This window comes from Dreissena polymorpha, chromosome 12 (assembly GCF_020536995.1).
Source record: "Dreissena polymorpha isolate Duluth1 chromosome 12, UMN_Dpol_1.0, whole genome shotgun sequence".
In the NCBI taxonomy this organism is placed as follows: Eukaryota; Metazoa; Mollusca; class Bivalvia; order Myida; family Dreissenidae; genus Dreissena; species Dreissena polymorpha.
The window spans coordinates 65,880,785-65,906,998 of NC_068366.1; the positions used below are offsets into that span (position 1 = coordinate 65,880,785).

Consider the following 26,214-nt stretch of genomic DNA (forward strand, 5'->3'; position numbering starts at 1 on the left):
ATGGGGATAAAAATATGTCCCATGTATGCGTATAAAATCAAGTTCAATTAACCAATTACACCGCAACAAACACAATACCTTTGAAATCGATATCAAATTGCTTGTTTTTCGTGTAAAAATACTCAAAACAAAAACTTGATAAAACCGCTTTTAAATCAAAAGCATGAACAATTAATTGACGGTTTCAGCAAAGGAAAGGCAAAAGGTTATGCTCCACTAATTTGTTGACCTGTGTATTTGATGGTCTGGTCTTATGCTGGCGGCTAAAAGTTTGTAGTGTATAACAGTGACACATTATTATGACAGTCATTTGGTTGCTTAAGATTTATTGGTAAATAAACATAGCTCACGCAATAGATTGTTGCTATTTTTCCTTTGGTTGAAATATTTTAGTTATATAAATTGACATATTTTCACATTTTAAATTCATAATATCAGGGCGTTTTCAATTCCATGACTGTAGATATTTCCTGGAAAAGTTTATGATGAAACTTGGATTAATGATTTTGCAAGTACATGATATCCTGTACTTTGTTTTAATTTGCGCAAACAGGACATATCAATGATATCTTTTGTTACTTTCTTCCAGAAAACATTTTAAGTGGCTCATAATAACAAATTAATATAAAGTTTACATGAAACAAGAGGGCCTGAAAGGCCCAAAGTCGCTCACCTGAGATAACAAGATATTATTGGGACAAATCTTCTGACCAAGTTTCATGAAGATCGGAAAATAAATGTGGCCTCTAGAGTGTAAACAAGGTTTTACTATAGCCATATAAGGAAAAATGCCCCGCCCCTTGGAAGCCATGTTTTTCAAGCAAACATAATTATTTTCGAACTCATCCAAGATATCATTGAGACCAATCTTCTGACCAAATTTCATGAAGATTGGACAATAAATGTGGCCTCTAGAGTGTTAACAAGGTTTTACTAAAGACATATATATAGCCATATAAGGAAAAATGCCCCGCCCCTGGTGGCCATGTTTTTAAAGCAACCAAAACCATTTTCGAAGTCATCCAAGATATCACTGGGACAATCTTCTGACCAAGTTTCATGATGATTGGAAAATAAATGTGACCTCAAGAGTGTTCACAAAGTTTAACTATAGCCATATAAGGAAATATGCCCCTCCCCCAAGGTGGCCATGTTTTTCAACCAACCGGCATCATTTTTGAACTCATCCAAGATAACATTGGGATGAATCTTCTGACCACATTTCATGAAGATTGGACTATAAATGTGGCCTCTTGAGTGTTAACAAGATTTTACTATAGCCATATATAGCCATATAAGGAAAAATGCCCCACCCCTTGGCAGCTATATTTTTCAAGCAAACGCAACCATTTTCAAACTTATCCATGATATCAATAAGACAAATCTTCTGACCATATTTCATGAAGATTGTACAATAAATGTGGCCTCTAGAGTGTTAACAAGGTTTTACTATAGCCATAAAAGGAAAAATGCCCCGCCCCCTGGTGGCCATGTTTTTCAACCAAAGGGCATCATTTCTGATCTCGTCCAAGATATTTTTGGGATGAATCTTCTGACCAAGTTTCATGAAGATTGGACAATAAATGTGGCCTCTAGAGTGTTAACAAGATTTTACTATAGCCATATAAGTAAAACTGCCCCGCCCCTTGGCAGCCATGTTTTTCTAGCAAAGGTTACCATTTTCAGACTCATCCAAGATGTCATTGGGACAAATCTTCTGACCAAGTTTCATGGAGATCGGAAAATAAATGTGGCCTCTAGAGTGTTAACAAGGTTTTACTATAGCTATATAGGGAAAAATGCCCCGCCCCCTGGCGGCCATGTTTTTCAACCAACCGGCATCATTTTCGAACTCGTCCAAGATATTATTGGGATTAATTTTCTGACCAAGTTTCATGAAGATCAGACAATAAATGTGGCTTCTAGAGTGTTAACAAGATTTTACTATAGCCATATAAGGAAAAATGCCCCGCCCCTTGGGCCTTGGCAGCCATGTTTTTCAAGCAAACGTAACCATTTTCAAACTCGTCCTAGATATCATTGAGACCAATCTTCTGACCAAATTTCATGAAGATGGGACAATAAATGTGGCCTCTAGAGTGTTAACAAGGCAAATGTTGATGACGAACAACGGACTACGCACGATGGACAAAAGGTGATCACAAAAGCTCACCATGAGCACATTGTGCTCAGGTGAGCTAAAAAGCAATACCCAGAGACATGAAGGGTAAGTATCTGCAAGTTGATTATTGCAGCTAGCCCTTTACTTATAAAATTCCATTTTTGACCAAAATTGACCAACTTCCATTGTTTGGGTTTATTATGAATGTTTAAACTGAGATTAAGCAGGTGATAAACCAGAGATATAAACTATAACACATGCCCCAAATCCAGCGCTTCCGTTAGCTTTTGTGGGATGGGGGAATTCCCATTGAACATGCGTTAATCACGTGATGCGATTTGAAAGCATAGAGCACTATTCATGTATTTAGTAATTAAGACAAATCAACGACTGAATTTAAAATGTTACATGTACCTCCTTTTAGAAAAGTTTGTGTAAGTGAAAGCGAATTTCGGAGTATAAAAAGAATCTTTTTTTTAATTTACCGAGTACACTTCATTCCGAATCGGGATATAACTTGTCAGGTCATTCATGCATGTAGACCAATATGTATGCATAGTTTGGCATTCTCAAAACAAGTTATTTAACTACTTATTGCATTATGTGTTATGGCCATTGATATAACAAAATACATTATTCAATTTTAGTATTTTCAAACGGGTATAATTAAACAGGTTTTATTTTTCCTTCTTTGTGACCCGCCGAAAATCGGCCCTTTACCCTCTGATTTTTTGTTCCCCTCAGCTGGTAAATTTTCCCCTAGATTTCATTTTCCCCTCAAAAAATTTTTTTTTTTTTTAAATATAAGCTTACCTGATCCAGTGAAGAAAATAGAAAATTATTGCATAATTAAATTTTCTGTTTCCTTGAATTTGTTTTAAAAACAGTAAAATATGCTTAATTGATAATTAAAGACTTTCCTTATTTTCCCCAAAATCCGGCGTTTCGTGTGATTTTTTCCCCCAAAATCCGGCATTTTGCGCGATTTTTTTCTCCTCAAAAAAGGCCAGGCCCTTTCCCCAATATCAGATAAAAACCCCTGTTAAATTTATTATCCAAAATCATTTCCAGATTTTATTATTCACGGAAAGTTAAGAAAATTCTAGCAACAAATAAACATTTCTCATGTATTTCGTGTACAGATGAAAATCATGCGAAAATTAGACTTCTTGTACAACATCGCATCCTTTTTCCTCGGGGAAAGCGAGGACTTAAATATTTGATTGCTGAATAAAATCTTTGTAGCGCAGAGGTCGCTAATATTATTGTATACAGCTTCACGTGGGGTCCGTGTGTATTCGGCCGCCTGAGCGCTGATTGGCTGATGCGCTTACCAAGAAGAATCTGATTAACATCTGGAAAAATCAATATTGGCCGCTCGCTGAGAAATTCATTGAAAACAGTAGCTCTTAGGCGGAGTTAACGGTCTGAATAACTCAATATACTCTTGACATTTGTCTGTGTTGTGTATCAGAAAATAGCATACATGCGGATTATCGGACGTCCAAGGGACTTCCACCATTTGCATAATGGACATACAACTGCCGTTTTTGGACGTAACTTACGCCCGGATGTCCACTAACAGAAGCGCTGCCCAAATCTGTGATATAAAGTTCAATATATAAAAGAATGCATAAAATTTAGAAACCTCTGAACATGGTGAATTTCCCAGTGATTGGACTGATTTGCTCTGTTGCAAATTCTCTCCAAAAGCAGCGTGCCATCTGTCTGATGTATTGTACTAATACAGTTCGCTAAGTCCAAACCGAATTTCTTCAAATTTGATGTAGTTAACTTGGTGCGAAGCTTATGTAAATCATAGCGAAAACAATGCATTTCCTGATTCTCAAAATTCATTGCTACCGCCATTTTGAACAGGTCACATGATCACTACAGACAAATGTTTAAAAATCGGCTCTCGACATTCGTTTACGGAGCGATGTTAAAAAACTAATTCATAATATTATATGTGACTTGTTCGTCCATATCTGGTAATTCTACAGTTAGGGAACCAATCACGACGCCGAGTTGTCGTTACATGCTCTCACATACAATCGCTGCCATCACAAGAAAATCCTACCAGATTAGGTATGATTTTTTTGTTTAAAGCGGGTATATACGATTTTGTCAAATATTTATGAATTTATATAAACTATGTAAAAAACTTATTAATTATATATTTCAATATAAATTAAAATAAAAGTTAAGAAGAACATGTGTCGAAAAATGCGAAATAAGCCAGATATTTAATTCTGAAACTGAAAAAGGCTGTACAGCCGAATTCGCCAGCATGTATACCATACATGTACGATGTGCATCTAAACTTACGAGGGGTGTTCCAGAAGTTCGTGGATTTTCGCTATTACTTTCATTTGGTAACATAAATGGACAAACAAATAGCATGTTAAGAATATTTCGTCCTTTCCAAATCTACTCTCCAAATATCATGGAAATACATAAAACAATAAATATATATCAGAGATTTAAACATGTGCACAATGCGCACACCGACGCACGTGTAACGTTTCTGTTCAACGTCAATGACGTTATGAAGTTAACAACTGTCAAATCTTTTCCACACAATCACCACCAACGCGAATGCACTTAATGTGTCGGGAAATCCACTTGTCAAAAGTGTCTCTTTACCAGTCAGCGTCAAAAGACGACACGATTCGCTTTGCTGCAACTGTTTACTTGCAAAGCGAATACCGCGCAACTATGATTTAACTTCCGGGAAGACGCGAAAGTACATAGGGGCCAAATCCGGGCTGTAAGGAGGATCTAGGCGCTGTAACGTGAAATTTGCCGTAAATTCTGTTTATCAACGACATTTAAACCAAATTTAAATTCGCGTAACGCTCATACTTATAATAAAATACACGCGTGCGCCGCATGTCGTTACTGAGGTCTCTATGGCAACGCATTTCAAACGCGCTTTATGGAATTCATGCATGTTTAGCTTATATATAAAGTCCGTGATAATTGGTTTGTATAATATGTAAATTTCATTGACTTTTACCAGCAAACTAATAAGTTATAGCGAAAAGGCACGAACTTCTGGAACACCCCTCGTAGTTTAACGGTTTATAATACAAAGACGAATGCTTCGGTTATTGTAGGAAAATATGTTCGTCACTATCGGCTCGGGGCGCTAATTTGTCTTTGCTGCATTTTATGAAATTCGGCTTTAATGTATAATTTGTCTTGCCTATTTTGTGTTATTTTGTGTTATTGTAACATATTTTATCAATATATTACAATTAAACACATATAAAAAATCGTATATACCCGCTATATAATATTATGAAAAGAAATATCATTTTCAAAATAAAATAAATATATTTTATAGCCATAAATACCATACCGTTCTAAAGTATAATACAAGAGATGTTTGAAAGCGAAATTAGTTAGAAAATATATAGCCTTAAATAAAAAGTAACTAACCTCAATAGTGTCGACCAGAGCGCTGCTAACACAGGTGGTTAGCGTGTGGCTATGATATTAATAAGTGAAAACATAATGTTCAATGATAAATAATCATATAACATATATATATATATATATATATATATATATATATATATATATATATATATATATATATATATATATATATATATATATATATATATATATATATATATAACAAGGTATTCAACTCGAAATCGCCCGAAAACAGGGTGTATCGCTTTGAACAGCCATTAAGTTTACTTCATCAATTTTGCAGCGATTTTCACGATCTCTGTCTTATTCAACGCATACATGAATTATAAATCACTACTTGTATTACGTTGAGGCTAGAATTGACTTTCTGATCTCGTCCACTGAAAAATTGCAATCGAGTTCTTCGATGCTTATATTGGCGTCGCCAAGTGAGAGATCATTTGCATCAAAATTGCTAAGGTTTTGTGTATAAGATAAATTTTTTGAAATGGCGAATGAAATCGTCGACATTAATATTGTTAGGTTTTGCCTTTGTGTTATTTTTAAATTTGTTGATGTATTTCCAGAATTTACGGGTATCTGTTTTACTTAGCGTAGATAATATTTGCTTTTCTTTTGCAAAATAATCCCGCTTTGCTTTATTTTTAATATTCGAATAGTCGTTTCTGGCTTTCAAAAATAGAGCCCTATTTTCATTTGTATTGTTATTGATTAAACGCCGTTTACAACTAACTATAGAATTCGTTTTTGTAATATTTGCATGTATTATCGAACCATGGTATTAGTTTTCTCACATTGGGAGGTTTTGGGCATTTGTTACCAGACACGGAGATATGTTTACCGTTTACCTCGAAAGAAATATCGTAAATTAATGAGGATAGTCAACAAGATCGCTCGTATGAATATTTGGAACGCAACCACTAAATCGTCATGTTGCAGACCGGTCAGTCATTTAGACGTGTAAGCTACGCGCCTTACTTTTCGCATTTGTATTATTTTACCTTGTACGATTTTCAGAATGTGAATTTTGTAGTTATTTTTTAATGTGTGAAGAATTATAATTTTGTACTGATCAATGCCAACTAAGTTTACATGACTTGTTATATACGTGTTGAATTACTCTAAAGCCAAATTTCAACAAAATCCGTTCGAAAGGGGACTTCTATTGATTTGAATACGTGTTGCGTTAGAAACTTCTCCAAGTAAAGACAAAATAAGTCACTCAGCCAGGGTAAAAAGTTCAATAAATCTTCAACGTCACTGGTCAGCTTCACAGATTCAACGGGACCCTTTGGTTCTTGAAAAGTTCATGTTATTTGTAACAATGACACCCGATATGTGTGATCATCATAAGGTAAGATAGACATGGAGTTGTTGAATAGCACTTCATGACTATGTAGTGTTAAAACTTGCTATTACCATTTAAAAATTACTGACCAAAGTCATGAGTATAAAAATGTCAAATATTTATTGAAAACGTTATCAAAAATTTGTATGACCTAGTTGTCATACAGTATGTGTGATATATGTAAACATTTATTTAAAACATCTCTATAACTTTAAGCATGTTATATTTACAAAAATAAATTGAGCACATACAAGCCCTTAATATGATAACTGCAGTGCAGTTTTAATCATTATTATTGTGGTATGTGCCACACAAAAAAACATGCAAGATTGGCTTTGGTATATAACATGTAATGGCGGTTTACTTTGACATTGAATAAATTAACAAGGTTGTGAATTTGGATGAAAGTAATAGAATCGACACGCATTTCACATACCTTCGGCACAAAAGTTGTTCAGATTTTTTTTCTTAAAACGGTATACTAGTATTCAATGCTTTAGAAATGGCAGCGATTTTCATTTAATAATAAAACATAAATAACTGATTATCCACCCAGATCAGGACAGATGATATAGAGAATATATGGTTGGTGCCGAGATGGAGAAAGTTTATCCGGTGAGGGTTAGAAAAAGAAAATAGGGCGAGCTTTCCATATCGGCACCAACCATGTAGCTCTATTCGATTTATGCAACACCAAAATAATGACTAAATTTTTTTCAAGTTCACGATGAATTACTTCATATAAACTGAGAAAATGTGAATTTTAACAGATGTGCCTGCAAATAAGGATATTTATTTTCATTCAAATATAGTGTTAGTTTGTTCGATTTAATGATATTTCGTTGAAAAATAAAATCAATTGCAGACGACAGAAAATAAGTTTGTATAGTAGAGTGTATGTTAACGTTCAAACTTTCTATTAATACAATGTATAAAGAAACGCCGTATATTTAAGGTGCCGAAGTAACCAGGTGTCAATGTTACTAGATACCTATTAAAGGTTATAAGTAAATAAATTTAAAGGCAAAATTGATTACTTCATTGCCATATGTTTGCTTGAATTTAATACACATTTATTACTTTTGCTATCATTTTGTTTTGACAAAACATTTCTCAAGAACTTCGCATGTATATTTTGTAAAAGGTCAAACATTAGAACATGTTCATCGGCGCGTAGGAATACGTACTTACCGTTGCCGGAGATCAACTAGTTTATTCGAACCTGCTTTATTAGGTCAATGTTTGCAACAGAGGCAGGATAAAACTTGATTGCAGTGGTTACCAGGACAGGTGTTAACATGATTGGAGTGGTTACCACTGAGTTAGTAACAAAAGCAGATGTTTACATGATTGTAGCGTTTACCGCGGTGGAGGTACCATGGAGACCTTTACATGATGGTATCGTTTACCGCTGTAGAGGTAACCTGGAAAGATGTTTATATGTATGGCGTACCATTTGGGTCAAAAGTCAACAAGACCTACTAGGTAAAAAGAGAAATGTTCGTCGACGTACAATATGTACGTCGACGTACAAAAATTCGCAATAATGCATACCCTGTGTTTACGTCAGTGTGGCCGGAAGACTCATTAGTTTGTTGACAGTAGATGAACGATTGTAAATGGGTTCCGTCCGTTTACATTATAAGATCATGACAAGATTACATGGTTAATAGATGTTTGTTTTCGTGTCGGTGCAATTACCAGATAACAAATATGCCCGTATATGCATTTAAACAAATTGGTTTGACCCATCAAGTTGACATAACGATACATGTACAGTGGAAACCCTCTAAACCGGATCCTCTCTATACCGGAATCCTCTATCAACCGGACAAATTGTCCGATCCCATTTTTTCCGCTATAAAACCACGCGTAAAATATCTCCTCAAGACCGGAATCCCCTCAATTTCGAATACCGGTCATTCTTTTGATCAATATTGGGTCATTCCATATGTAATTGTATCTCTCTAAACCGCTCAGGGCGGGTTTATTGCACCTTAGACCTAGTGTCAAAAAGTTGTGAATAGCGGATTAAAGACGCGTGAAATTAATGAAGGTGGTCGAAAAAATTACAAACTGTAAAAATCGCAAAACAATTTAAAGGTATTTGTCATGTGATGTACATATTGATCAACAGAGGTGATAATACTGATTATAATTACTGATAACAAACATAGAGTTCTTAAAAGTGTGTTGTTTTTGATGTAGGAAGCCGTGATAAATTTAAATAAGCGTTGAGTTGTTTATTACAATTGCTAATTTAGTGTCATATAAAATGGTGATTTGCAGAGTTATTGAAGCAGTTGCATAACGATATTCATTTAGATTTTCAAATATGTAATTAAGATAACTAAGACTAAAAATGTTCGAACTTCCTTCCACATTAAGCTATGTCATTGACTTTCTGAAAGTTAGATAGTCAATGTCCTCTCTAAACCGGAATCCTCTCTCTACCGGAATTTCCTCTCGGTCCTGAGGTTGTCCGGTTAAGAGGGGTTCCACTGTATATAAGCAATGCTTCTTTTGCCACTAAGAAAGGAGGGATTTAACTCATAGGAGAGACGCTGGAGGTTTATCTTCAGGGCCCCACCTGGGGTGGGTCCTGTCTGGGTGATTTACACGGATTTTGTCATGTCTTGGAAACGTTATTAGTTACTTGGAGAATTACATAGACTTGGACATATTGCATTAACAACTAATTTAAATAATTATATGGACCTGGAAACTTTACGTGTACAATTGAATAAAGAGCAAAGAACTATTCATCGACTTTATTTGAGGATGTGTTATGGTACAGAACACAGGAGACCGAGTTCAACATCATCTGAGGTCTCAATGCATATACAGGACTGTAAACCGGGCCAGCCAATCACAATGGAGAACGTTAGGATTCTGGACCGTGAGCCATCTTGGTTCGAGAGAAGGATCAAGGAGGCTATTTACATCCTTGCACTTAGACCGGCGCTAAACAAGGACGGGGGCCGCTACCAACTCTCGCATACCTGGGACCATACTTTACCATCCCCCAGCCCGACAATTAGCGGTGTTAACGTTTCCCAACAGTAGATATTCATTCTGCTGATGAAGTACGTAGTACACGGACGAAAGCTCATGGTATGACTTTCAATACTTAGTGTGTGTGTCAATTGACAGTCTAAAACTTATTGGATTAATCTGGAGAGATGTTTACATGATGGTAGCGTTTACCGCTATGGACGTATTATTGGCAGATGTTTACATGATTGTAGCGTTTACCGCTATGGAAGTATTATTGGCAGATGTTTACAGAATTCTGGCGTTTACCGCTATGGAAGTAACCTGGAGAGATGTCAACATGATGGTAGCGTTTACCGCTATGGAAGTAATCTGGACTGATGTTTGCATAATTCTAGCATTTACCGCTATGGAAGTAACCTGGAGAGATGTTTACATGATGGTTACGTTTGCCATTGTGGAGGTAACCTGGAGAGATGGTTACATGATAATAGCGGTTACCGCTGTGGTGGTAACTTGGATAGATGTTTATATAATGTTAGCGTTTGCCGCTGTGGAGTACCAGGACATATGTTAACATGATTGTAGCGGTTACCGCTGTGAAGGTAATCTCGAGAGATGTTTATATGATGGTAGCGTTTGCCGCTGTAGAGGTTACCTGGACAAATGTTTACCTGATTGTAGCGGTTACCGCTGTGAAAGTAACTTGGAGAGATGTTTACATGATGGTAGCGTTTGCCGCTGTGGCGGTAACCTGGACAAAGGTTTTGCATGATTGTAGCGGTTACCGCTGTGGAGGTAACATGGACAAATGTTAACATTATTTTAATGATGACCGCTTGGGAGGTAACTTGGCAAACATATCCATTGACAGCTCAAATATCGGTAACATTGCAATTTTCAAAATCTGTGTTACAAATATTAAAGAAAAATGAAAATGTTAACTCATGCAAGAGCAATCAATCTTTGCGAAAGAATTAACATCAGTATTTTTTAATCTGCATATCACAAACAATACAGGGCAAGCAACTTAGAACGACGAAACAGAAGAAACATTTGGAAAAGCCTCTAAGGCTTCACGCGCACAGTCTGAAACGAGAACGCGCTGAACGTCTATTTGCAAGATACAAGGAAGTTTCTTTTAAAGTAAATGTTAAAGGATTAGTTGTCTGAATGAAAATGTAAAAGGCTATCAAAAAGATTTTGTATGAAGAACAAGACTATTGCCAAGCAATAAAAGTCCCCTACCTCGCATGAAGCAGTAATATAATTGTCTCCCATTGTTTTCAAGGGACGTAATTCTTTTAAGTTTGCCTTGTAGATGGTAATTTTCTAAAAATAACTCGCTTTTTCCAATAACAGAATTGTTTTACGAACGTAATTTGTTTTAGTTTCTAAAAAATTGACTAAAAACGTTAGCCATGTTTTTTTAAGAAAATGTTAGAAAAAAGATTCTAAATGAGTAAATGTAAGAATTACGAAATACTATATTAAATATCTATTTCACCTGCCCAAAATCAGTAGCAAATAGACTAAAAACCTGGTTATGAATTCGGCTATTGCAAAGCCAGGTCGGATGCTGGATGAAATATAATTATGTAACGTTCTGCCGACAAACTTATCGAACGTTCTGCAGACCCAATCGAAAGAACAGTTTAAAAACACAAACTGTCCCAGCAAGTAATTCACATTCGACAACCACAGAAGTTCAGGTACTGACGCCAAAACACCAATCGTAGTTGACAACTTTGCAAAAGTACGACTGTGTCTTTCATCTGTTTTGAAGAATAAGACCAACGCAATTTGCATCAATGCCAGCTTTATATTTGCTCGTATTGTGTCTTTTAAGAAATATGGATCGCCGTTTCGCTCAATAGTTATTATGTGCTGATTAAGTGACACATACGCCCAGCCGTAGTAAATGCATAGCTCCACGAAGTCTTCCAGCAATTCTTTCGGTCGCCAAAGGCTTATCCACAATGCTGGAATGCATACGATAACTGAAACTGTAAAATAATAATTAGTAAAAATAATATACTAGCTCCAATTGTGTTTGATAATACATATTGAGTCAATACAAAATTATCCGTAAAGAGTGGCAACTGGATTTTCATCGTATCAACATTCAACAAAAAAGTCCAAGATGAGCGGGCCGGCGGATGCTTACCTAAAGTTTTGAATACGAAACAGACTATATTCACAAGGAAATAGTCCGAACTGGGTCCCAGAATATACCAAAAGTATGTCAGACAAATGACAGATACTATGCATGCGCACTTAGACAGAAACTGTTCCTGTCTTGTTACCATGGCGACAGTGCTATGAAATAAGTTCGACAAAAAAGTTCATGTGCTGCTTGTGGTTGTTTCTTTTTGCATCATCTGCATCTAGGCACGAATATCTGTAAAATACAAGTAAATTCGTTGAATTGATATCCCCCACCGAATAAATTTTGTTTATTGATTGTTGCAGATGGATGAAAAGGGCAAAAACTGTAAAATAATAAAGTGAAGTGTTATTGTGTTTACGCATTGCACAGTTCGTCATTAATATCTGAACACACATGAAGTTTCATGTTGAATATTGTATAGATTCTGAGATATAGTCTTGAAAAGTAACATCATACGAAAAGAATAAAGGGCAATAGCTATGATTTATGAACGTGTAGGGTTATGGTTCATTTGCATGGTACTTTTCTTCAATGATAACTGTATATACACACATGATGTTTCAATTACTGTTTCATGTTGATATGTTGTATCGTAGCCGAGTTACCGGGGTACATACCTGAAAAATGACAGCATAAAAACCCAAATGGCAATAGCTTTTATTTAAGAAAGTACATGGCAATGCTCCTCATTTGAATATAATATATACACCTATGAAGTTTTATTTTATATCCCAGAAAAATTACATCATCAAAACCACTCTGGATCAGCAGACGATTTATTCCACAAATCAATTAATTACGGAGGTTCCATAGATAGTCGATGTACCACAATTGCATCAAAACACAACAAAGGGAAAAAACTCATAATGAAGAAAGTGTGTGGTTGTGCATGACACCTCTCATGGATACGTTAAGTTTTATGTTGAAATCGTATGTAGTTTCTGAAATATAGCCCTAAAAAGTTTGTTTCAGACGAACATCATACAAGAAACAACGAATGTGGGATGCCTGTCTTCGACCGACTGTTCCCTTAGCCTTGTATCGCAGGAACTAATTATTTGATCTCAAACTATATACATGTATATGCAATTCTTCCACCGATCCTGTCCAGAATCCGGATTCGATTGATCTTTATTGAATGAGGGTTATGATAATAAAATGAACCTCGTCACATCGTAAATAAATATCATGCAAATGATAAGATATATACAATTTCAAAATCAATATACTAACAAACCCCACACCATTTTGCCACATAATGATAGACAATTAGGTGAAATATTTGGGTTTTCTTTATGTGAGAAATATTGACATGTTTATCAATGGCGAGTATACATGACATTTACAAAGTGAAAGATTAAATATTTAGATCTGGTGTATGTTTAACAACAAAAGGGGATCGATGCTGTTGACACAAGGCTTGGGCTGTATTTGCATTATTTATTTGTATCACAATGCTGATTAGCGTGTACAAATTGAATACTGACTTCTCCAGTCCTAGGTTGTAATTCAACCAACCAGCAATAAGCGAGCATAGAATCGACCAATCAAATATGTTATAGAAATTTTATTATTGTATGTTTATGTGCAGTTCGACGGAACGAGATGTTTGGTGTGGAACCGAGGTTAGACAACGTTTAGACTTGGAGACGTACGGGTCGAGAAAGATACGATCATATAGCTATCAGACTGTATTTGTACAACTGAAAATATTAAGTATGTTAGACATTTAATTGGACTAGAAACTGATATATAGTGTTGTTGTATATTTCATCCCACATTATGCAGAGAAATTAACATTAATAGAAAGGGACGGACTTGTCCCATGCGCGATACAGCAAAATGGTAGTTAATGCAAATCCCGTCATCATGACAATATGCGCATGACGAGAAATCGAATGATAGGCTACACACCAATAATTTAAAAGAGATGAACATTGTTAGTAACTGTGTGTCAACCATGAACGATGAACGATTACGTGACAATTTGTACCGCGTAAACAAAAATTCTACGTTAATTTTGAGTTGACCTTTGATGCACATTACATCAGTGCATGTCAGTAGCTGTCCTAGCTGTTTTCTTCATGTGGATGTGTACTCACTTAATTAAAGCAACGCTTGAAATAAATAAATCATATATGTATAGAATGTACAATATGAGGAAGGTATAAGAAGACAAGTTATACTGTAACTATAGCAAATAACACTATAATTGTGTTGCATCCCAACGGCTTAAGACTCAATAAATGACTCGATTATAAAGTTATTAAGAAGTACATATGTCATTAATATTTTTTTTTTAAAGAACTTACCGTAACGAGATAACTACTAATCCTTGTCCATGAATACACTACTGAATGAACTGAAGTTGTATTTGTAAAATCACTTCTTGTTTACTCATACTCCGTACGTGTAGATTGCATACTATACGATAATGTAATATGTAAAACGAATATATGAAAACATGTACATGTACATCCCAAGTTTTAAATAGCCACATTCAGTGATAACCCATCTAAACCTATCAGTATAACGTATCGTTACATTATAATACCTCATTCGATTACTGTTATGCTATTATTTACTATCAGGATTTTATGCGCATGCGCATTTACTGGTTGACAAACAATCGTTACTGTACCGTGAAACATATGCATACGCATGTGTTTAGCACAGGTGGTTAGCGTGTGGCTATGATATTAATTAGTGAAAACATCATTTTGAATGATAAATTATCATATTATAACGAAAAATCAACTTTTATGAGAAAAAAATTCACTATCAATTATATATTGAACTCCAACTCGAGGTATCCAACTCGAAATCATCCGAAAACGGGGTGCATCGTTTTGAATAGCCATTACTTCATCAATTTTGCAGCGATATAATATATATATATATATATATATATATATATATATATATATATATTTGATAGTGATTTTTTTTCCAGAAAAGTTTATTTTTCGTTATAATATGATAATTTATTATTCAAAATGATGTTTTCACTAATTAATATCATAGCCACACGCTAACCACCTGTGGTTCATACCAGTATTTAATTGTGATGCTAATATCCTTTACACTGGATAATAAATTATAACCACATTCTTTTCGTGATGCAAATGTAACTTTTAATGTATTATCTCTATTATAATGATTTTAATTTATATATTATTAGCGTGTTATAATCTAATTATATTGTCTTAATTTCTCGTAAATATTATTAACCCCATTATATGGTCATATGTATGTACTTTCTGTGTTTAAAGAAATTGCGTTGCCGGAACGTACAATCTTAATACGGAGCGGGTAAATGATATAGTTTCAATTGTCCGCTCTATGGAGAATAAAGGTGTGGTGGTCTTTTAGGGTCCCCTGCATTATCTTCTCAGGGAAAAGGTTAAGTAGGACTGGAATGAGCAGACATCCATGACCGACGTCCACTGATATCCTTAATTAAGAAGTCACCCGTTTGTCCATTCAAAAGTACTGCGATCCTTGGGTTTCTGTAGAATTTTTAATGATCGGCCCTTAGTCTATGTTGAACCCTGTCAGAACCTGTCATAGACCATCATGCTGAATGCCGTCGAAAGCTGTCTTATAGGGACCTTTTCACCTTTTAGTAAGTTGACAAAAATGTTTCAGATTCTCAAATTTTCGATGACATCTGTGAGGAAACAGTAGTACTGAACATTAACCATGCTCTTAAATATCCATTATATTAATCTTTTGACGATTAAGAAACTGAATGTTATAAAGCGTTGCAACGCGAAACGATTTAATAATTTTGAGAGTTCTGTTGTAGTCGCTATATTTTGTGACACTACGAGGATTGCTTGCATTTATACATTGAATGAGCACGGGTGGCCGAGTGGTCTAATCGTTAGACTTTAACTCCAGGGGTCAGTGGTTTGAGCCCAGGTGAGGGTTACCTTTTTCTTTCTTTAATTTTATTCTTGTTTTTTTACTGGAGCCTTTTAGATCCAATGTTTACCTTTATCAATATAAAGCATTTAATGACAAACTTCAATATTTACCAAAATCTTTGAAAAGGTCCCTTAAAAGTCGATGAAGTTGTGAAAGCGCTAGCATCTGGCTTAAGTTACTTAGTATGTGTGGTGTGCATGGAATCGATCTATTTGTTGCTTGTTTTCACCCTTGTTTTAGTACATAAACTTGCTATTCATACCGAAACATGTTCTACTTGGGTCTTTTTCTTGTACAAAATGGTCGCACAGATATGCTGATCAGAGGGATCTTCAATACTTAGTTCATTATCTGTTAAAACATTAAATATAAATATCTTAATTGGACTTCAATTAGAACCAACATTTATAATATAATGATTCTCGTGAATTCTACTCTGATTTTGGTAATATTTTTCAACAACAAAAACATGTATTCAGCAGTAAAGCTCATACAAGTGCATACTTCGCACTCGAGATTTCATTCCTACGCATCTATAGTCCTTACTGTGGGTTATTCGACAACAAACCATGATAGAAAAATATTATTTCTTAATCATGTATACGCGAGAAGTATTTACGTTTAACCGAAGAGTCGCGGCCGATGTTGGAAGTCTAACCCTGTGCTAATCTAGTGTACCAAAGTCCAGTCTCGGACTTTGAAATCACCGCTAAACATCGCACATAACTCAATTGTGGTCAGCTTAGGACGCCGTCATAATGGAATAAGCTTGTGTGATAGAAAAAATTGCTATCTTTAAGGTGAAAGAATGCACATAAAACACGTTAAAATTCCGATATCTAGAATGATTTCAACTTAAAGTAATAAATATCTGTTTGCACGGTCAATTAAATGTGGCTTCCAACCCGAAACAAAAATACTCACGTTCATTTCCAGAGTTTTCATTAGCAAGAAGTATATTGATATTTTTCACTTAAGATGCTAGAATTTGAGTGAGTTTCTTAATATTCGTAACAAGAGGATATCCGTACTGTGCAGCTTTATTGTGCGAAATTCGTAATCCGCGATAAACGATTCCCATATGTATACTCAGTCACAAAAGTAACATCTTAACGATGGTAAGATTTGTTATACGCTCAGCGATTGTTTGTTTTTCCACAGATTCTTGTAAGATTCGTGACGATAAACCTCACAATAACACCATGCTTCGCCGCGCTTCAAGAAAATTTGTCGTTTGAGAATAACGGCGTTTTAATGTAGTGCTTTCGTGTACTAAAGGCCTGGCGTATTTATTTCACGCGTTTCGATAGCATATCGTGAAATTATGGTCTTATTATTTAGTCCCCTACTGGTTTCACCGAAGGGGACTTATGGTTTTGTATCCGTCAGTCCGTCACACTTTTCTGGATCCTGCGATAACTCTAAAAGTTCTTAATATTTTTTCTTGAAACTTGGAATATTGATAGATGGCAATATGGACATTTCATTTTATTTCTAGGTCAAAAATTGTGGTTGCTATGGCAACAAATAGACTAGAAATACTGCTGAAAATGGTGATTTTTCTGGATCCTGCGATAACTCTAAAAGTTCTTAATAATTTTTCATGAAACTTGGAATATGGATAGATGGCAATATGGACATTATGCACGTCATTTCATTTTGTTCATACGTCAAAAATTGTGGTTGCTATGGCAACAAATAGACTAGAAATACTGCTGAAAATGGTGTTTTTTTTCTGAATCCTGCGATAACTTTAAGTTCTTAATATTTTTTCATGAAACTTGAAACATGGATAGATGGCAATATGGACATTATGCACGTCATTTAATTTTGTTCCTACGTCAAAATTTCTGGTTGCTATGGCAACAAATAGACTAGAAATACTGCTGAAAATGGTGTTTTTTTCTGGATCCTGCGATAATTTAATAAAAGTTCTTAATATTTTTTCATGAAACTTGAAACATGGATAGATGGCAATATGGACATTATGCACGTCATTTAATTTTGTTCCTACGTCAAAAATTGTGGTTGCTATGGCAACAAATAGACTACAAATAATGCTGAAAATGGTGGTTTTCTGGATCCTGCGATAACTTTTAAAGTTCTTAATATTTTTTCATGAAACTTGGAACATGGATGGCAATATGGACATTATCCACGTCATTTCATTTTGTTCCTACGTCTAAAATTATGGTTGCTATGGCAACAAATAGACTAGAAATACTGCTGAAAATGGTGTTTTTCTGGATCCTGCGATAACTTTGAAAGTTCGTAATATTTTTTCATTAAACTTGGAACATGGATAGATGGCAATATGGACATTATGCACGTCATTTCATTTTGTTCCTACGTCAAAAATTCTGGTTGCTATGGCAACAAATAAAAAAAATATTGACTATGGTGGAATTTCTGACAATGGTGGAGCCGGTAGGGGACTTTTATTGCTTGGCAAGTCTTGTTTTTTATGAAACGTGACTGTTTTACAGTAATGCAAGATTTGGTCAGATTTACGCACGGATTTCTGGCATTTTATTGGTTGCGATTATAGCTCAATCTAACCGGTTTTCTTTTGTTAAGTGATTTTTAAATGCGCACGTTGTATGACGTAGTTTTGTGCTTCGCGCTTCAACACTTGGAAAACGAGCATAGGTTTTCAGCGTTGACCTTCTCGGATTGTTCCTGGTCAGTCGGTTCTTAGTGACTTGGTACTTCTCTTTTATCATTTTCATATGGCGACAATGTATCCATCAATAAATAACTTTTCTTATAAATATGTGTTCGTTTTGATTTAACAACAAAAGTGTAGCAAAGACAGCCATGCTATTTTCAGTTCAGACAGCATGAGCATACCATTGCATTTTCAGTACAGACAGCATGAGGATAACATCGCATTTTCAGTACAGACAGCATGAGCATATCATCGCATTTTCAGTACAGACAGCATGAGCATATCATCGCATTTTCGTGGTCCATACAGTTAAGATTTGTGAAATAAAAACGATTTTTACTGAACCATATAAAAGGGAAGTTTAACCTACAATATACGAGTGTTTTTAAGTAATATAGGCTGCAAAGGACGTTAAGAGTTTAAAGTACTACATTGATATAAGATATCTGGCATAACATCTTTCATGAATTATAACACAAACGACAGTGAATGCGTCAATGATGAATATAAGAATAAAACAGGTCGAGTTACGATTGTTCTAACATTTAGACAAATTGTGACGGCGCTTCGAGGAGACGCGGTTGTTCCACGCATGTTCAAAACAGTCCGTTCTCTGTATGATCACACACGATTCTTTCCTAGTCATGCAGATGCCTGGTCATTTGTGTTGACGCTTTATCATAATACAAAAAGATTTTCTAAATTATTGCAGAGTTTAACTCGGGGGTAACGTTCACTTTAAAATAACCTTGTTAGGAGAATGGTTTTTGAGGATATTAAGGAGGTCTTAAAAACAAAACAGAAAAGTTCCGTAATAAATACTTTTCCAGTTTTCAGGTAAGGCAAGAATAGTTTATACTTCCTCACACATATCTGGTGTTTGGAATTCAGCATTCAGTTTTACACTTTGAAAGCAATGTCCCCATTAATGGATCATTTATTTTCCGCTTGTTTTTAAACAGCAAAATAATGGACATCACATGTTTGTGGAATACTTGCTACATACATGTATATCTTACTGAAGTCTATCTTTTATGTACTTCAAAGACATCAATCAATAACAATCAAACCAGAAAACGTATTCCTGGCAAGAGTTTAAAACTTAAAATGTGTTGGCTTTTTTTCTCCATAAATAAACAAGTACACTTTGTTCTCTGTACTTACTTCAATCTTGTGCAATACAATAGTAACATACTGTCACATAAAAATGGGTCTGTCAACTAAAGAAACATGCATAAATGCAAGTTTGAATTATATCTGCCATGGCCCTTGAGTCACCAGGATATAAAACATACATGTGTTGAAGAGCCCATAATTTCCAAGAAACCATCAATAAAGGTCAACGGTAAAATATTGTTAATTAAGCATCAACAATACTTTTAAAACCCTTGATTCCATTTATAACATTTCTCCGTCAACAAGTCTCTACATCATCCTCCCCACTTTCACAGCTCCTCTCCGGCTGTTTCCAGGACTGCCCCACTAAACGAGAGGTCCCAGTACGACTCAACGTTGTGTTTGCGGAACTGTTCCCGAGCAAAGGCCTCTGTTGGGCATACCTTGAATTTCATCTCTCCAAAGGCACGCTGCTGCGTTGTACCCTGGAATAGACAATTTATTTCTATGACATTTTTTTTTAGATAGTTAAAAAATGCTGAGAATAAAAATATTACATCAGAAGTCAACACAATTCTTCTCAATCAAAATTTTTTTTTTGACTAGTAAAATTTATCTATAGCCTTACCTCCCACACTAGAACACATTTGTTACTGGTTGCTGGCCCTTCCTCCACTTCATCATCTAAAAATGATAAGCTTCTATACAATTACCACATTACATCACTTTATGTTCATTCTAATCTTCTAACAACAAGACACGTGTCCATAGGGAACGGATTCCCCCACATTTCAAGTTTGTATCAAAACTGCACTTATGTCAAAACAAGCTGTTCCTACTGAATTCGGCCTTTCATCTCTGAGTGTGACCGTGACCTTTGTGGTGATACACAGGACTCTCTCCTCATGGTGGTAACGTTAAAAAGTTAAAATGGTTTGCATTTGTGCAAAGTTATTTTAAAATCAATCTATATTTGGCAAAGTTATGGCTCAAATACAACTGAGTTGGAAGCACACTTTAAAATATTAACGGGTTTCCATAATAAGATAACCAGTCATTTTTGTATTAACCTATTGCATCCCTAGTTTGATTTTAATTGCTGACAACAAATCATTTGCTATGATGTACACAATCAGTGAAGTTACTGTTATAAAACAAGAGGTTGTTAAACTCTCATAACTAAAAATTGTGTAATAAAATACTCTTGTCTTAAGAACAACAAATACATTTTTTGGAGAGAACCATAACACAATCATATGTATGATATACATGTAACTAAGAAATCAACCAGAAAGTTCTGATAATAATTTTTTTAAGTTCTACATTATTATCATATAAAAAAGTTTGTTTAATAATTATTTATCTGCGTATGGTCCGTTTTGGGAAAATCTTAATGAGCTTTAACAGTGATTAGATGTCCACTCACCTTCTTTCTTTTTCTTCTGCTTATCCTCCGCCCATTTTATTCTAGTCAGCATTAATCTTCTAAACTTTCGCTGCTGCTTGGGACCTTTAGTACGTTAAATAGAAATAGATATGTGCCATGCTCTGGGGAAGTCAGGGCTAAATGTTTGTGCTTAAAGTATCGTCTCTGATTAGCCTGTGCAGTCTCTGATTAGCCTGTGCAGTCTGCACTTGCTAATCTTGTACGCTTTCTGCTTTTATGGAATATTTTGTTTACAGGAAATCTCTTGTGAAAAAAAAATCAAGCCTTGGCTAAAAAAAGTTCAGACTGCATAGAAGCTAATGTACAATGATACTTTATGTAAATATATTACGCCCGGTCTTGCTAGAAACTGGCTGATTTATAAATAAGTCACACTTCGCTACTGCAAAAGAAATATTTGGAAACATGAAGGTTGTCATGAAAAAATCAGCTAATGAAAGACACTTTATAAGTTTTTAGATATTAACATTTACTTTTGAGAGGTGAAAAATCACAATATTGTTAAGTAAATGCATTGGCAATTGTTTTAGTTATTGTCTTTTTAATGTTTCTTCATTTTTAGTTCTACCAATAAATTATATGCAGTTCTGAAAGTAACTTTTCAGCACTTCAAAAACCTACAATTTATTCTTTATCAACACAACTACATGTATTAAGTTTTATATTAAAAGCACTGTAGCATTGATACCTCCTTCGACGACCACTATATTACAGTCCTTGAACAAAACGACCACCCCAGTCATGTAGAGCTGGTTGGCATTTGTCTCCACCTTAAACTTCTTGGCTGGATTGCTCAGATCATTCACTCTTGAATAAACAATCGCACATTTGATTTATGTATTGATCTATTTCAGTCATGCTTAAGGCTAAAAACGGAGGTTAATGCATGTGCGTTAAGTGTCATTCCAGATTTGCCTGTGCAGTCAGTATAGGCTAATCAGAAACCACACTTCTTCCTTTTACGGAATTGTTCCTCTAAAGAATTCTCTTAACAAAACTCCATTCTAGCCAGAAAGTGTCATCCTATATTAGCCTGTGCAGACTGGCAGATGGATTGTTCTTCGTTTTTCAACATTATTTCAGAGATTGCAAGGCCGACTTTCAACCCATATATCTCTTGCTGGCATATTTGATTTCACTACTTTCTACTGATAACTGTGCATGCTAATGCCAGTAAATCACAATGACCAGACTTGAATCAGAGGCATGGGAAAATTGCCCAATACAAATCCCGACACATGTTACGTGACATGACCATCCAGCAAACAAGCCAACATTCCTTGGATTTGTAGTCCAGCCCTAAACCAATGGACCAAGCAGGCCCAGTAAAGACCAAATACAAGACCAATGTTTAAGTGATGGACATCAAAACCACATAGTGTTCACAAAATACTGCTCTATAAGTTTTCTTTACTATCCGGTAACTGTAATAGTATAAGTGTGTATGCTTACTTGGTCAAATGTTACATTCCATGAATGTATGAACTTGATCATGTTTCCAAAGCAATATCATTAAGTTTACCAAACAATATAATTTTGTTTTCACAATATGCAACTTGCAGTTATTATTCTATGCAAGATAAAATTATGACAAATTGGCAAAATGATATTATGATATCACACCCAATTTCTGTGAACAAAAGAGAAGTTCAAAAGAAACACAAAGGACACTGGAATATGAAAATGTATATGTTGAAATGTTCAAACCTGTAGACTGATACATGTACCCCAAGGGATGTGTCTTCTTTGATTTTGTTAATTTTTTTCTCTCGCCTCTGTTCCTTTGTGAGTTTTCTTGCTGCATTTGCCTCCTCATGAGCTCTGCGTAAAACAGATAAACGTTTGTGAACAGAACTTATTTGTTCAGGAAACCATGTTGTTTTTTTTTTGTTTTTTTTTAAGTGAACACATGTTTAGAATGTCTGCTCTCCGCACTGTTTGTCTAGACATATTTGGTTCTTTTATTTTAGTTTGTCACATAAAATCACCTTATAAATTTATTGGAACAGTATACAAAAATTATGATTCATGCAAAAATTAAAAAGCACTAACTTCCCTCTTTTAAGTTAAAAAACAGTTAAAGACAGTTTAAAGGTTAACAAGAGGGCCAAGATGGCCCTAGTTCGCTCACCTGAGAGGAGTCGGTTCATTCAATCTTTACCAAACTCCAAACCTGACCTAGATATTGTCCAGACAAACATCCTGGTAAAGTTTCATCATTATTGAGCTCAAACTCTGGCGTATGGAGTGTTTATGAGGCTTTTGTAAGATTTGACCTGGTGACCAATATTTTGAGCCCTCATGACCAAACATCAAACGTTGCTTACAAAAATAAATATTATGACCAAGATTCATAAAATATGAAACACAATTGTGACCTTTTTAGTGTTTTCAGGGATTTTGTAAAATATAATGAAGATTTTGACAATCAAAGGGCAATAATTTTGTCATTTATTATTCGATTTTGCTAATTATCAAACTTGACTGAGATCTTGTGGCAATATAGCTTCTAAGCAACTTTGATAAAGAATGCTTGAGAAATGTGAATGCTAGAGTGTTTACCAACCAAATGTGGATGGACAGACAGACGGCTGACAAAGACCAACCCTAAAACCTCACCTGAGCAATCAGGTTAGCTAAAAAGTGTTTTTTTTTCACCGATCTGAGCCATTTTCCAACTTATCTGAGATATCAATAAAACCAATGTATTGACTAAGATTCACGATAATAAAGCAAAAAGTATGACTTCTAGAGCGTTTACAAGGTTTTTCTATAGTCATATAAGGAAAACTGCCCCACCGACCCCCTGGCGGCCATGTTTTTTCACCAATCTGGACCATTTTCATAGTCATCTGAGATATAAATAAAACCAATCTTTTCATGATGATTGGGCAAAAAATGTAACTTCTAGAGTGTTCACAAGCTTTTTTACTATATATATAAATGTATACGAAAAATGCGCCCACCCCCCCCCTGTCAGACATGTTTTTCAACAAACTGGAACCATTTTCAAACTCAACTCTCGTGTCTAGAAAACAAATGTTCTGACAAAATTTCATGAAAATTGGGCAAAAAATGTGACTTCTAGAGAGTTCACATGTTTTCACTATATATTTATAGAGCAAACTGCCCCACCCACTGGTGGCCATGTTTTTTCACCGATCTGGACCATTTTCGATCTTGTCCGAGATATCAATAAAACCAATGTTTTGACCAAGTTTCATGATAATTGGGCAAAAGATGTGACTTCTTGACTGTTCACAAACCTTTTTTACAATATAAATATAAGGAAAACTGCCCTGTCCCCCTGGCAGCCATGTTTTTCAATGGACCAAAACCTTTTTACGAACTTAACTCACGTATCTAGTAAACAAATGTTCTGACCAAATTTCATGAAGATTGGACCAAAAATGTGACTTCTAGAGTGTTGACATGTTTTCACTATACACATATAGCGAAAACTGCCCCGCCTCTTGGTGGCCATGTTTTTTCACCAATCTGGACCATTTTCGAACTCGTCCGAGATATCAATAAAACCAATGTGTTGACCAAGTTTCATGATGGTTGGGCAAAAAATTGTGGCTTCTAGAGTGTTTACAAGGTTACTCTATAGCCAAATAAGGAAAACTGCCCCGCCCACGGGTGGCCATGTTTTTCAACGGACCGAAACCACTTTTAAACTCAACCAACATATCATTAAGACAAACATTTTGACAAAGTTACATGAAGATTGGGCATGCAATGTGACTTCTACAGTGTTTACAAGATGTTTTTTTTTTTTGACCTAATGACCTAGTTTTTGACCCAGCATGACCCAGTTTCGAACTTGATTAAGATATCATTGAGACAAATCTTCTGAGCAAGTTTCATGAAGATCGCACAAGAAATGTGGCCTCTAGAGTGTTTACAACCAAATGTGGACGGACAGACGACGGACGGATGGACGGACGTACGACGGACAAAGACCGATCCCAAAAGCTCACCTGAGCAATCAGGTAAGCTAAAAGATAATCAGCGAGACTGATAGCTGCTTCCTGATGATGCACTTTGTGAATGTATGGTTTAATTGAAAGCATAGGAACAAGAAATTTAGCATAAGGAAGTATTAAAAAATATTAATATATCGGAACAATTACATTGACCATTGGAGCACATAATGATTTGAAATTTGTTCATGTGAAGCATTTGCTGCATATCCTTTCAAATTTGGATCATGAGTATCCATGAAACCAAGTGGAAACAAATAATTATTTGAAAATCACTGTTTGTTAAGTATCCCAAATTTAAATTATTTGTTTTGCAGAAAAATGTTTCGAAAAAATGCTTATAAAGTAGGACCCTTTCAGGATATTAGTTTTCCTGCAAAACAAAGTTATTAAGAAAATAAGAGTCAATATAAGTCTTAGGCAACAGCTTCCTGAAAAATAATTGGACTGGCAATTGTATGTCCATGCAACAGGGATGCTGCAGATCAAGTTTCATTAACTTCAGATACTGCATATAAAGATTTATTGACTTTGAATCATTAGTGTCTGAGATCTTAAGCCCTTATTCAAAGGGGAGTAACTCCTAAAAAATTATGGAACAGAAAGAAAGCCTGAAAATAGGTTTCAGATTTTGCTGGCAAACAAATAATCCATTAGAAAATGATATATTATTAATCAAAGCTCAATAACTTCCCGAAAAATAAAACGACCAACATCGATCTAACAATATATGTCCACCCGATTAGGACACTTCATATCAAGTTTCACTAAATTTAAATCATTACTGTCTAGGATTTCTTCCGAAACACAGTGTGATTGACAGTAGGATGGACAGACATAGACTAGGACAGAAAAAATCTTAGGGGAAATTTGTTTCAAACAAATTCAAATTAAAATCCATTAAAATTACAATTAAGACTGGACTGGATAAAGCAGCTACTATATGTATCCCTTTTCTGGGAGAACAAGAGATGTGTTCGTCAGAAACA

The 26,214-nt window shown here is 35.2% G+C and overlaps 3 protein-coding genes and 1 long non-coding RNA gene across 6 annotated transcripts in view; 1 reads left to right on the forward strand and 3 right to left on the reverse strand.

The window, feature by feature from the left end:
• Window positions 1–4,061, reverse strand: part of LOC127852232 (spatacsin-like) — a 65,951-nt gene extending 61,890 nt beyond the window's left edge. Inside the window, exon 1 of one of the 2 annotated variants that reach the window (XM_052386118.1) lies at window positions 3,771–4,061. In XM_052386118.1, coding sequence (XP_052242078.1) covers window positions 3,771–3,991 — 221 coding nt within the window. In that variant the 5' untranslated portion in view covers window positions 3,992–4,061. The remainder of the gene's footprint in view (window positions 1–3,770) is intronic. The other variant, XM_052386117.1, reaches the window with a different exon arrangement.
• LOC127852243 (limbic system-associated membrane protein-like) overlaps window positions 1–26,214 on the forward strand; it is a 471,770-nt gene that overhangs the window by 196,256 nt on the left and 249,300 nt on the right. The gene's annotated exons all lie outside the window — the stretch shown is intronic.
• On the reverse strand, window positions 9,671–14,664 carry LOC127852252 (uncharacterized). Its single transcript, XR_008036145.1, has 3 exons — window positions 14,391–14,664; window positions 12,076–12,309; window positions 9,671–11,914 (listed from the first exon to the last, which is right to left on the reverse strand). It is a non-coding gene; the product is annotated as an uncharacterized LOC127852252 (long non-coding RNA).
• LOC127852238 (U4/U6 small nuclear ribonucleoprotein Prp3-like) overlaps window positions 19,484–26,214 on the reverse strand; it is a 35,277-nt gene continuing 28,546 nt past the window's right edge. For both annotated transcript variants that reach the window (XM_052386129.1, XM_052386128.1), the window contains exons 16-20: window positions 22,947–23,060; window positions 21,928–22,046; window positions 21,219–21,302; window positions 20,421–20,476; window positions 19,484–20,277 (exon numbers count right to left, since the gene is read on the reverse strand). In XM_052386129.1, the coding sequence (XP_052242089.1) occupies window positions 20,122–20,277; window positions 20,421–20,476; window positions 21,219–21,302; window positions 21,928–22,046; window positions 22,947–23,060 (529 nt within the window). In that variant the 3' untranslated portion in view covers window positions 19,484–20,121. The remainder of the gene's footprint in view (window positions 20,278–20,420; window positions 20,477–21,218; window positions 21,303–21,927; window positions 22,047–22,946; window positions 23,061–26,214) is intronic.